Source organism: Furipterus horrens, unplaced genomic scaffold (assembly GCF_987537825.1).
Source record: "Furipterus horrens unplaced genomic scaffold, mFurHor1.1.pri manual_scaffold_2, whole genome shotgun sequence".
Lineage (NCBI taxonomy): Eukaryota > Metazoa > Chordata > Mammalia > Chiroptera > Furipteridae > Furipterus > Furipterus horrens.
Genome location: NW_028327172.1, coordinates 140262522 through 140275792, shown reverse-complemented (window position 1 = coordinate 140275792; position 13271 = coordinate 140262522). Strand labels below are relative to the sequence as shown.

Below are 13271 nucleotides of genomic sequence, written 5' to 3'. Positions count from 1 at the left end.
CCTGTGTGATTTTGAGTATCTCCATCTCTTCCAAAGAGCAACCTGGAATTTTGTCAGTCTGACACCCATCCATGATATAGCTCAGAAAATCACTTGAGGTGGATTGACCCAATTTAGCCCACTTTGTTGGGAACACTGAACTCAGAAGCTGCCGTGATACTTTTGGGCTCATGTGAACTAGGACCACCATGTATTTCTCCTTAATATTCAAGTCAACCACACACCTGTTATTAGAGAAGACAAACATAAGAAAGTTCATGAGAAAATAAAAGGTTTATGCCTGAATCTAAGTGACCAGTGATCTCTGGGGAAGAGAGACATTATTTGTCTCTTTGGCAAGGACACAGGACTTTGTCCAGGCCAGAGTGGCCTGAAGGGTGGCATCCCTACTGCTGTTCAGGCACATTTTCCTGTGGGCAATAAAGTGTAGTTTACTGTAAATACTGTGATTTTAGCCACTGAGGTTTGAACTTCATATTCACTCTCTGTACACTTGAAGGATTTATGAATAGAGTTCTTCAAGGGCAAAGTCAGCACAAAGGAGCTGTGGTAGTACTACCACCAGTTAACCTTTACTGAGCATTCACTATAACAGCCACTGTATTAGGACCTTTATGTCCATTATCCCCTGATTCCTCATACAACCCTAATAACTTACCTTCATTTTACAGAAGAGAAAACTGAGGTCTAGAGGTTAATAACTACCCAAGGTCATACAGGTAGAAAGTACCAGAGCTAGTACTCAATAAACATCTAATGAGTAAGTGACCAGTAGTCAGCCTGGTGCCTTCACTGCCCCTCAGAACATAGCATACATACTAAGGTATCTCTTGCCTCTGGGCCTCTACTGAAAAAATGTTCCACACTGAGTGCTCCCTAATGGAAAGTATATACAGGTGCACATAGCTCTCAGGGGAATACATGAAGCCCATCTGCTCACATCTTTGATTACAAACATTCACGGAACTAGAATGACATTCTCTGCCTATCAGTCCAGATGAGCAATCTTCTGCCAGTACCAACCCCAAAGTTACCATGTCACCATCTGAAGTCAGTGTGAACCGGGGAAATGGCAGAGTAGTGGGACCTGTTTCCACTTTCCAAATTCCTGAGCTCAACTGGTCAAGCCAGACAAGGCAAATCAAGCAGAATTTGGGTCAAGTGCATTAAGTCCTGTTCTGAATGTGGCAGGGCCAGGTGGTTTGAAACATGGCCACACATACTTACTGGGGGCTGAGCAGTTACCCTCAGAATTCCCATAGTCTGGAGGGAAGCAGTTGTTGAGCACTTCACAGGGGTCCCCCATTCCTAGCCTTGTACTCCTAGGTTTCCCAGAGGAGGCAAAGCCCAAACTAAATCTTGAGAGGCCAGTAGCACGAGCCAAGTAGGTAGTCAAGGACAGGATATTCCTGGTAGAGAAAACAGCAGATGCAAAGGTGTAATAACACTAGCTATCATCAAACAAATCCTTCCTATGCGCCACTTGTTGCCATAAGGGCTTTTCAGATAACATCACTAATTCCACTGAGTTCTTCACGTCCTGTCTGACCCTACTAGAAAGTAGTCAGTCCATGAGGACTGAATCTCCAGTGATTAGCTCAGTCCCTGATATAGAATGGGGTTAATAAGTATTTGCCAACAAATCTTTCTCTTCCAATGGTTACCAAGTATTTATATAATTATTTTCAAGTGTATATTTCTATGAGACATGATCTGTATATTGCACTGTGTGCCCATGAATCCAAAATAAAACTGACTATACAGTATCATGTAGGAAGCCAAAAAAAAGGGTAAAAACATGAGTACTTATACACATACATGCATGCACTCAATAGAATTTGAAATGCTTTTCCCAGTAATTATAAAATTAGAGCCACTTCCAAGGAACCAAACATTTGAGTAATAATCCAATTTTCAGTTACTCCCCAAGAAAGATGGGTATCTATTCAGATAACAGAAGGTGACTGAATTTCCTTTGGATTTCCACAACACACACACACACGCGTGCGCGCGCCTTAAACAAGATTTTACTTGTAACATGGTAAGGATTTCTAAATGTATTTTAAATAGCCTCCATTTCCATTTCGTATTCATTCAAAATGAGTCTGAGAACTGGGACAGCTATACCCAGGGGCCAGCCATAGAGTAAAAGTTTTAATTAGAGCTTATATGGATAAAGCATTAGAAATTCTTTAAAAACCAACTTTTGGAAATCCAGCCCTGACCGGTGTGGCTCAGTTGGTTGGGCATCATCCCACAAAGCAAAGGGTCACCGGTTTGAGTCTGAGGGTACATGCCTGGGTTCAGTCCCTGGTCAGGGCATGACTGAGGTAACCTATCTACATTTCTCTCTAACATTGATGTTTCTCTCCCTGACTCCCTCCTTTCCCCTCTCTAAAACTAAATAGATAAAATCTTTTTAAAAATACACTTAAGAGCTATATGGAAAATCACACATTTAAAATCTGAGAGAATCTCAATTTTGCATAATTGAATAGGTAGTGGCCTTCCCTCAGGTAATTATGAAGGATCCTGGAGAGTGCCATGATTTCACAGGACCCACCTCCTTGACCAGATCACTGGTCCAAGGATGGACACCTGTGCCAAACAGGACCAGCAGTTCTGTGGGTATGCAGATTTGGCTGCAGAGTCCATGCCATTTTTGTAGCTGCAAGACATAAAACTAGGACACTCCTGGCAGCCGCTTACAGTTAGTGTTACACTTGGAAACAGAACTGTGTCCCGCCCCTCGCCCCTCAAATTAAGATTGAGGCCCCAATCCCCAGAGGCCTTTAAGGAAGTAACTGAAGTTAAATGAGGTCTTATGGGTGGGTCCCTAACCCGATGGGACTGGTGTTCTTATAAGAGGAAGACACTAGGGATGCATAGAAGGCCATGTGAGGACAGTGAGAAGGCAGCCAATGCAAGCCAAGGCTTCACCAGAAACTGACAATGCTGGCATCTTGATCTTCGGCTTCTTGCCTCCAAAACTGTGAGAAATAAATGCCTGCTGTTTATTGTGGGATTCTGTTATGGCAGCCAGAGCAGACTAAAACAGTGAAGAAGGATAAAGCCGAGGAGGAGAGAGCACACATGAAGAGTTCAGACTGCATTTAGTTATTTCTACAGCCCAACAATATTCTTGTCTTGATTTGAAACTTTAGGATCCTTACAATAATCTCCTGTGAGTTAAAGACAATTTAAATTCGGTATCTATCACTTGCAACTAAATAACACATTGATTTCTGGGTAGTTGGAAGTTTAACCCTGAATGTAAAAAACTTTAAAGCCATTTTAGAAGGGAACCTGAGATATATTTCATCTCTGCCTTTTTTAAGAAAATATTTTGTTTTTTAAAAAAGCCATCACCTTAGGGTTTCCAATATGAGTATTATAAAGGTATTTTATGAATATGGCTGTAGTAATTAAGATATGAGTTCTGCCTTTCTTTGCTGTTGGCCTCACCACTCCAGACCTATTTCCTTCCTATAATGAAGCTATTTCTGCTCATTACAAAAACTCTGATACTACCAATGACTGATCTCACAGCACTGAAAGGAGTTAAGCCCCTGCACTTCTCAGGATGATCCCTCATCTGCAAACTAAGGGTTTCTTCTGATAGTAACATTCCACATGTTCCAGCATCACCACCCCAGGGCCTCCCAGGAATCGGGGCCATGCTCTCTCCTCTTTGGTGTTTCTGTGTCTTGCTTATGTGGTGTTTACTTTTCTAGTCTTGCTTCTTGTTTGGCTCTTCCAGATACTGTGTGCTATCTGTATCCTTTCTTCTTTCTGGCCACTGGTTTTCCCATGGGTCAAGTCTGTAATGACTATATGGAGACTAAGAGCATGCAAGGGCCTGGGCAGCTCTCACCCAGACAGACTCTTAGGTTTCCAGAAGCCTTTTTAGCTTATTAATCCCCTGAAGAGGAAACAAAGTATTAAAGGGCAAAATCCGCTGGCTAACATCTGGTTTGTTAACATCTGCTTCCTTTGATGGATCACAAGGTAGAAAGAGAGGTCCATAAAAACTGAAAAAAATTATAAGCATAACAGTATTTTCCAAAAATCAGGAGGCTTTACCCCTCATTTATTTCTTAAAAATATAAGCAAACTTCTTGGTTGTTAACACAGAACTTATCTTCTATATCACTAATCTTTAGGTCACCTTTGTTACAGTAATCTAACTGAATAAAGTACCTAAAACATGTTACACCTGTTAGTGATCGACTTTATTCTTTCTAGGTGACATATGAAAAGTGAATGAAGTTGTGCCTTGTGCGTGATATACAGGATAATGTTCCCTGGCTTCCCCTAGTCATTTAAAACCTAGAAAAAACATGAAAGTGACAAAACTTGTAAACCATTCTCCCCAAGAGGAGATGGTGAGGAGGGTTGGAAAACAGCGTTAACACAATTAAGGACTTTTGAAACTTGCTTTTTAAGTTAAAATTATATTTCTTTTCAAATTCTAATGACTCTCAGATGAATTTTAGATATCTGAGCAATAGTAGTTACCGGTATTCCTTTGGACTGGTTAAGTCAGCCTTGGAATGAATGCCTAGAAAAAAACAGAAAACAATGATTCCTGCGATTTGTTTCTGAGTTGCCTGTCTTAAAGAAGCTTTTATCACCCGTTACACACATTCTGGTAAAACCATGCACACTACTCATGTTAGGCTGTGCTGTGTCAACATTTTCCATCTTAACCACCTTTAAGCCTATTTATTCCACTGGACTCCACAGGCTACATTTTGTACTGACCCAAAGGCAGCTAATAACTCAGGCACCCAGGAAAACCATGCAAATACAGAATGCTGACGTGAGAGCAACACTACTAATGACATGCTAAAGAAACTGTCCCTGAGAGACTACCTTATAAAGGATGAAAATGACTTTGGAAGATATTGTTGTATCCATTTAACAGGTTTCCAAAACCCAAACCAAATAAAACGCAACCACAGCAGATCTAAATTACAACACTTTATTGCAGCATCGGCAAAGGTCAGATTTCTGAAGCTGGTGAAGATCGGGCAGCATTTCCATGTGAAATGTTACAACTTTACAAATTTTGTTTTTTATTTAATCCTACATGCAGAAACTAAAACATGGTAAAAGAAAAAAAAAAAAACCAAAATAGCTAGAAAAAAGATGTAATCAAGTTGCAGCATACAGATGTGTTCTTTAACTAAATTTACTATGCCTATTGAAAAGCAAACGAAAGACAACTATCCTAATAAATTAACAGATTGCCAGAAAGAGACTAAGAACCTTCACTTCTATTTAATGAAGGGGGGATGGGGGGGGGGGGGACAAAACAAAACGAAACAAAAGCAAAACAAAAGCTCTACTACTTCCATATTTTGTTTAGAGACAAGCTGTAAACCCATGAAGGTCAACAAAATCGTCTGATCCTCTTCTTGTCCTTTGTCCATTTTCTGTGACATGCTGACTGGCACGTTGTTTGTTTTCAATGATACTTACAATGGGCTCAGTACCCCTCCTTCTCAGGCTGGTGTGACTTCCCTAAACCATCTGAATCCATGCTCTTTGTTATACTAACAGTCTTTCACATTTTCTTTTACCCTAATAGGCAATTTTATATCACTTACTCTGATGGATAAAAATTGATTTTTCTCCCTCATCCCTTGTTCCTTTTGAAACAGATTCCTAAACAAAAGCCTTCCTGGTGGATTATCTGGTATTTGGATATCTTTCATCATTTTGTTGTCCTGCATGTAAGTTTTTACTAGAAGATTTTACTGCTTGTGCTATACTTTTCTACTGTAGTCCTGGAGCCCCCAAATGTTATCTTCTTCCAACATGGGATGTTCAATTCAGAGACACTGTAACTCAAATCAAGTTTAAAACTCAAGTTCATTTCCCCCATACCATTACCATTACAACTGTTTCTTCTCCGGCTCAGTCATCTCACTGACGCTCTTCTGGGTGTAACTGCTCAGTAGTCAAGTTAACCATCTCATTTCTTGACTGCCATTCTCAAGAGAAGATTAACCCTCACGTGATTTCCATTACAAAAGGCCATTTACGCCTTGTCTGGAAGCGGCTTGTTCCGGTGTTGGCAGAGGCTGCTGTTTCTGCCTCATGGCCCCAGCCTGTCCCAGGTTCAGATTCGCAACTCTCTAGACCGACATGCTGAGATGTGTCCACTGCTCTCGTTCAATTGCTGGAGGACTCCACTATCCACAACATCAGATACAGGACCTAATGAAATGACACGTGCTGCTGGGTCAACGTCTCCTAGGGGCACAAACAGGGCAACGTTAAAGAACTAGTACTGAGGACAAACCTCCAGCAAGAAAAGAACCCCTTTAATACCACCAGCCACTGTTTACTGATCTCCAGATTAATCAGTGCTTTTTAAAGAGCACACAAACCCCTACTGGACTAAGACAATAAGAGGCTGAAAAGGAGCACTAAAAAAAGCAAGTCTGACAGTGATCCAGGTGTCTTTCCTACAAATACTTTCTAAGATGCTGAGAATTCATGGTTTGTGTTGTGTATCCCAAAATTCATGTTAAAGTCTAACTGCTGGTACCTCAGCATGTGACCTTCTTTGGAAATCAGGTCACTGCAGATGTAATTAGTCAAGATGAGGCCACATCAGAGCAGGACGGGCCCCTGATCCAGTACAACCGTGTCCTTAGAGGAAGGGGCGGTTTGGACACAGACACACGCAGGCAGAATGCCATTATTAAGATGAAGGCAGAGGCTGGACGAGACTGCAAAGGCCAAGGGACACCACAGACTGCTGGCAAGCCATCAGAAGCCAGGAGAGAGGCATGGAGCAGATTTTCCCTCTCGGCCCTCAGAAGGAACCAACTGTGCAGATACCCTGACTGTGGATTTCTGGCCTCCAGAACTGGGAGGCTAACAGTTCTGTTAAGTTACCCAGCTTGTGGTACTTTTCTATGGCAGCTCTAGCAAACTAATAGTTTGTTTTTCACAAGGCAAGTACATTGGCAAGAAACTTTCAAAGAATAAAAATGCAAATATGAAATATTCAACTGTATATGCCCATAACTCATGCAGAACTGAACTAAATGGAAAAAAAGTCAGTTAACACAAGTATTCTTTCAGAGAAAGAGAAGGTAAGTCTTCTGAAATCAAGAGAAAGGAACGGTCTAAAACAGAATACTTTAAATAAGTGCAATGAATGATAGGAAAGAAATATTCATAGTCTTTGGTAAGACACATGCATCACTAGTTATAGTGTGGGGGGTTGTCACTTGACTTGTTTATAAGCAAACAATGATTCTAAGAGATTTAAAAATCTAAGAGCCCAAAAAGTACTTAGAATTTACATTCTGGATTAAATGTTATTCTAAAGGGTCCTCTATAACAAAACTATCATTTACTTAACCTTACAATAAGGACATAAACAGACTATCTAATTAATAACTGAACACTCTCCTTAAGATGGGTTTTAAAAAGTCTGATGGTATATAACCCATTGCTACTCAGAGTGTGGTCCACAACTTCAGCAGCTTTGGCATCACCTGGGAGCTTATTAGAAACGAATCAGAACTACAAGGTACTGATAAAAGTCAAGGTGAGTAAAATACATACTTTAAAGTTTGAGAAGCATGAGTGTAATCCATATGAATTTGCAGCATATAACCCATCTTAGTACTACCACCTGCCAAACACGCTAAGCTGCAGTTATTTTAACACTAGCAGAGTGGAAAACAACCTGGATAATTATTTACTTAGAGCACTACTGCTATTTTAACATATCTATAAGCAAATGTTTATCCTTTGTTAGAGCATTACTGACTGGTGAGAAGGGCGGAAATTTTAACTTCCAGCCCTATTTCAATCCTCATTAGGAAATGAAAAAAAGACATACTGACTGGTAAGAAAAACATTAAACTTCTTTGATAACTAGTTTCCAAATAAATTTCCCTTTACTGTATAATGTCAATAATATTAATACTATTTTTTTTTTAAAAAAAGCAATATCCAAGTTAAGAGTCAAATTAAAAAGAGTTTTTGAGACCGCAGTCACAGAATTTTCTTTTCACTCCTTTGTACAGGAATTTCCCACTCAGCATGTTCTCCTGAAGATATCTGGTGAACCACTGCTCTACGTACACATCTTCCTACTAAGTCTGGCCCAGCGTTAAAAATAGAAGAAAATAAAAAGAAGCCAAACCACCAGGAGACTCCACCCCATCAGTTATGTTCTTTCAAATGACTACACTTATTCACTGAAAAACCAGTTTAAAAAATGGCAAAAAAAATTTGGTGCTCAACAGACTCAAAAACTCATAGTTACACATCTGCTTCTTCCTCTACACTGAGATCCACAAGTGCACTGTAACAGCACTGGCTTTAAAAATATCACAATAGTTTGCACAGGGCCATTTTCAAGAGTGATGGACAAGTTAGGATTTTTTTTTTTCGAGTTACAATTTTAAGAAGAGATTTAAAACAGACAGGATAGCTCAAGAGTTGGGATTCTCACAAAATCAGAAAACAAGAGGGAGAAGAGCTAGGGAGCAGAACACAGGGGAAAAGATTATTAAATGACTACACATAGATCTGTAAAAGGCTCTTTGTCTATTCAACAAATATTTATTGAGTATTTGCTACATGTCGGGCACCAAGAGCTACGGAGGAGCTGAAATGGCTTTGTCTCTACCCTCATTCTTCAACCCCATGGGGAGCAGAGACAAGCCAGGTCATTTGCAGTGTCTGTGGAAAGACTGTGAGCCAGGGCAATAAATACACACTGACCTATCAGACTTTAGAATACCAAGGTGAGAGCTGCTGGAGGAGCAGGACTTATCCAGAGGAAAAGTACAAGGGCTCTAAACAGAGGAGGCAAAAGAATGATAAAAAGAACTAAAAGGCCAGCTTAGTTAGGCGTATGGGAAAAAACAGCAAGAGATAAAGCTAATAAAGTGAGTATACCTTCAACATGTTAACCACACTGAAAAGTTTGGACTTCGTCCTACAAGCCATGAGGACCCCCTGAAGAGCTCACAGAATCAGACAGCAGATTTCATTTTAGAAAAAACACTGTGAGTACAGCAGACAGAAATGAAACAGAAGGAGTTGAAATTGAAGACTGAGAAGTAAGTAGGTCAGGAGGCTGCTGGCAATAATGCAATAAGAGGTGATGGTAGCTGGATCTAGGATCTTACAGTAGAGGTAGAATAAAATAAGGAAGTGTGAGAGCCATACAGCAGAATACAGAGAATTTGTTAATTAACTACATATGGAAATTGAGGGAGACAGGAATCTAAACTAAAAATCTCCACTTTTAGTCTACACAACTGAGTGGGCAGTGTTTCCATTCACTGAGCCAGAGAACAGGGAAAGAGAGTGGCTTGGGGTCGGGGACACACTGAGGTTTATGTTCCTCTGAGACGTCTAGTGGTTTTTTAGAAGACAGCTAAGTATATAGTCAGAAACTGAGACCTGAGCATCTCCAGGCAGAGGCAAGTCCAGAAAAGAGTTAGGAGACCAGAGTAGGGGAAGTCAGGGAGGGAAGAGAAAGACCAGAAGTCAGTAGAGCTGAGTCAGGAAAGAGAGTGCCAAGGAGAAAAGGGAGGTCCACATGCTAAGTGCTCTGAGAGCTGAAGAGGTTCCTGAATGAAGCATTAGGAGGCAGCCTGGTGGCTCATGCAGTTTCAGTGAAACAGCAGGGAAGGTTAGCAGACCAGTTAGCCACACAGTGCGATAAAGAACAAATGTGGCCAATTCTTCCCAGTTTGCGTAATGGGGGGAGGGGAGGAGGAAAGGAAAAGAATGTTAACAAAGGATTTTTAAAAATGATTGAAAAACTGGCCACAAACTAAGAAAGGCGCACCTTTGTGTTCACATACACATCCATTACAGCATATAAGTTTATTATACATCTATTTCCCCATATTTTTGTTCCCTACTGCCTAAGAAATACTTGGTGCTTATTAAACTCTCAATCAATAATTTTAAAAGAAATATATGTCTAGGGCAGAATTAGCTCTTTCAAGTTACCTGTACTTGTTTTGCCCACTTGACTGTAAGATTGTTTTTTCCTGCTTTTCAATTTTCCATAGCACAGGACCGAAACCATGATACATGGATACATGTAAGCTGAGAGGAGCAAATCCTACTGCAGATATCAATTATGTATCAAACATCATACCTACTAATTCTGTAAAGTCACTCAATACTTAGAAATTAAGAAAAGGTGCTAATTTGCAATATCTGACTCTAGAAGGAATTAAGACATTAATAGAAACAATGCTGTTAAGACATGTTAAGCTGCAATAGGAACAGGTAAACTTGATAGAAAACATCAAGATAAAAATATTCTAATAGTTCTGTCTGCCATCAAAAGACAGAAAGAAGAAACAGAGATTATCAAGAACACTATGGTATACCTTTAAGGCCGCTCTAAAAAAAAATAAAAGCAGGAAACTAATATTTTCATGGCCTGTTAACCTCGCTCGCTGCTTCTACATTTTGGCAGCAATAAAAAGTTTCATTAAAGGATTTTAAGAAAGTTTGGATAATTAAATATAACCTAATATCTTATTATGCCTAATTAGATGTGATTGTAAAGCATTTCTCCCTCCCTCCCTCAACATTTCTGACTTGGATTTCTAAAAACACTACACTCAACAGATGTTAAAAAACAGATCCCTAAACTGTCATAGCAAACCAATTTTCTAAATTTCAATTTGATTCAAGTTGTCTGAGCATATAGTTAAAAAAAAATTATCAGGAACACACAAATATATTCAGTGAGTAAAAGACATAAGGTCTAACAACATCTGTATTATCCCTAACGCTGTTCTCCTCAACAATAAACTACTCCTGCTACTATTCCCAGCACACTCCCTTGTACATCTGCTCGCCTGTGCCCAATGACAAGGTGACATCTTGGGGCTATTGTATATCCTCAGTCTAAACACTAATACCTGGAGGGAGATCAGTAAGAGCAGCAAAGCCAATATCACTTTTGATCATACCTGACGACAAGACAAAAAACTGAGTTGATGATGAGTCTTTAGATCAGGTCCCAGAAAAACTGTGAATAATTTCATTCTTTAAAAACAGATGAACGAGGCCTTGTGAGTGAACATGTTCTCTGTGAAATTACTTATAGTTTTAATTTTTTTCATAATGAACAATTCAAGTTCAAGTAGAAATGGCAGGAATTTAAAAAACAAACAAAATACCTCAAAACAAACTCAACCTGCATGCTTGAAAGTCTAGGAAATAGATTTTAATTTTATAAATTATAAGATGATTTAACACTAATCTGAGAGATCCTAACACACACAATCTCTTGTGATTTCTCTTAAAGTAATCTATAATCAGACTTCTCTATAAATGCAAAAGAGAAAAGCCAAAATCAGCATGGCTAAAAATCAAGACTTAAAAAACAAAAAACCCTGTAACTTTTATAAATGTTTTCTTTTCTCAAATACCTACAATGCAAAGACTTACCTATTTTGTTAATAATTAAGCCTTCATCATTAAGTATAACCCAGAACTACCAAATTTATTCACATGGACATCATGAAAACTGAAGAGCTAAGGGAGAGATGAGAGAGACGGTCCTACCTCCCACCAGTCTTAAAGATTAGATCCGCATTAGGTGCTCCCTTTGGATGTTGGTAACGAGGCCGCCGCTCCCGATTGGTGTTTGCTGGAGCTGGGCGCTGGGCAAGAGACTGTAGCATTTCTGTCATGAGGAGCAAAACAGAAAGGGTAGTGAGCTCTGGTAAATGCCCTCCTCCCATGAAGCAAATAAAACCCTAAGGAGATCAACTTTATCAGTTCTGTCAGGTTGCTGACTAAAGAAATATATCCATTAAACAGACTAAAATGATTAAGAAGTACACACCAAGAGATGAGATGTGCTCTTTAAGATCCAATGGCTCCCTTATTGTCAATTTGGCCTCGATATAAGTGTCTTATGAGTCAGTAGAACAGTATGAGAAGCGGTACAGTATAAGCACAGTGTTTGAAACAGAATATTGGTTCAAATCCCAGCTCTGTCACTTGTTGTGGGACTTTGGATTCAGTTTCCCTAAATGTAAAATGTGGATCATATAATTTACAGATCTGTTGTGAAGGTTAAATGCTTTGAAAAAGTATATAAAGACAGTGTCTGGCCCATAGTAACTAAGCATTTATACCGATTGTTAGCTATTATTATTTATTATTAAAAAAATAAAAAAGATTGCTATCAGCAGGAAGAGGAGATTCTAGAATTGAGATTTAAACACAGAAAACCAGGTATTTATTTACATAACAATCTCTTGCACAAAAAGCAGTTTGTCATTACAGCATTATGTAAATAACCATGTTACTGCTCTAAAATGTAGGTACCATAGAAATGACAAAACGCTAACTTATGAAGTTATCCATTGGACATAAGGTTCCAGTTAATCCAAGAATGGTAAGTATGTCTGCATAAAACTAGAGCCCTAATTTCAGGATACCCTTAAATATGAAGAAACATAGGTTCTTCAAGATCAGGATTCCCAAAGAGACAAAATGAGATAATATTTGTTGAGTTAATTTGTTCACAGTTGACTGACATGATTAAAAATTGATTATTATCTCACTTGCAAATTATGACAATTACATTCTTGTTATTTTACAAATAAAAGAAAAAAGAAGATAGGATGGAATATAAAAAATCAACTTCTCAGACTAAATATATACAAACATGGCATGAAAAAATCGAGAATAACAACTTTAATAGTCTACATTTAAAAAGCCCAAAAGCCATAAAAAATTTCCGTTCCTGTCCTACAAATGATTTTATACCTTGATAATCTTCTTGTTCTTGCCGTTCATTGATATCTAGTGTGAGCTTTTTCATTCTCATCCTTTCTTCTTGTTCTGCTTGTTGCTGGTTCCAATGATTTGCAGCAAGTTGGGAAGACATGGGCACATTAAGGATCTTAAACTGGGGTGGGGGGGAGGGGGCATGAGAAAAAGAAATCACAAATGACTTGAGAAAATTAAGAGAAAAAAAATTTCAAATAAAATAGTAAGTAGAATTAAATGAGTTAAGAAAAATAATAATGCCTTCCTTTTTCTATAAATCAATAAAGACAGTAAAATCTAAGAACATAAACAGATAATACTACTACTACTCAACTAGAGACAAACTCATTAGGGTTGGATGGGAAGTGGGTGTCATCAAGCTCAACCTCCATGAAAAGCTCCTCTTTCCTGCACCCTGTTTGGAAGCATACACCTAGCAATGAGATCACTTTCATCCTGTAGACCCCAGA

At 38.9% G+C, this 13271-nt stretch overlaps 1 protein-coding gene across 2 annotated transcripts in view; it reads right to left on the bottom strand.

Annotated features, from left to right (window-relative positions):
* Positions 1 to 4970: 4970 nt before the first annotated feature.
* The window catches only part of UPF2 (UPF2 regulator of nonsense mediated mRNA decay), a 116599-nt gene continuing 108298 nt past the window's right edge, over positions 4971 to 13271 (bottom strand). The window contains exons 20-22 of one of the 2 annotated variants that reach the window (XM_090266543.1): positions 12799 to 12940; positions 11584 to 11704; positions 4971 to 6261 (exon numbers count right to left, since the gene is read on the bottom strand). In XM_090266543.1, the coding sequence (XP_090122669.1) occupies positions 6252 to 6261; positions 11584 to 11704; positions 12799 to 12940 (273 nt within the window). In that variant the 3' untranslated portion in view covers positions 4971 to 6251. Of the gene's footprint in view, positions 6262 to 11579; positions 11705 to 12798; positions 12941 to 13271 lie in introns of those variants that run through there. The other variant, XM_090266544.1, reaches the window with a different exon arrangement.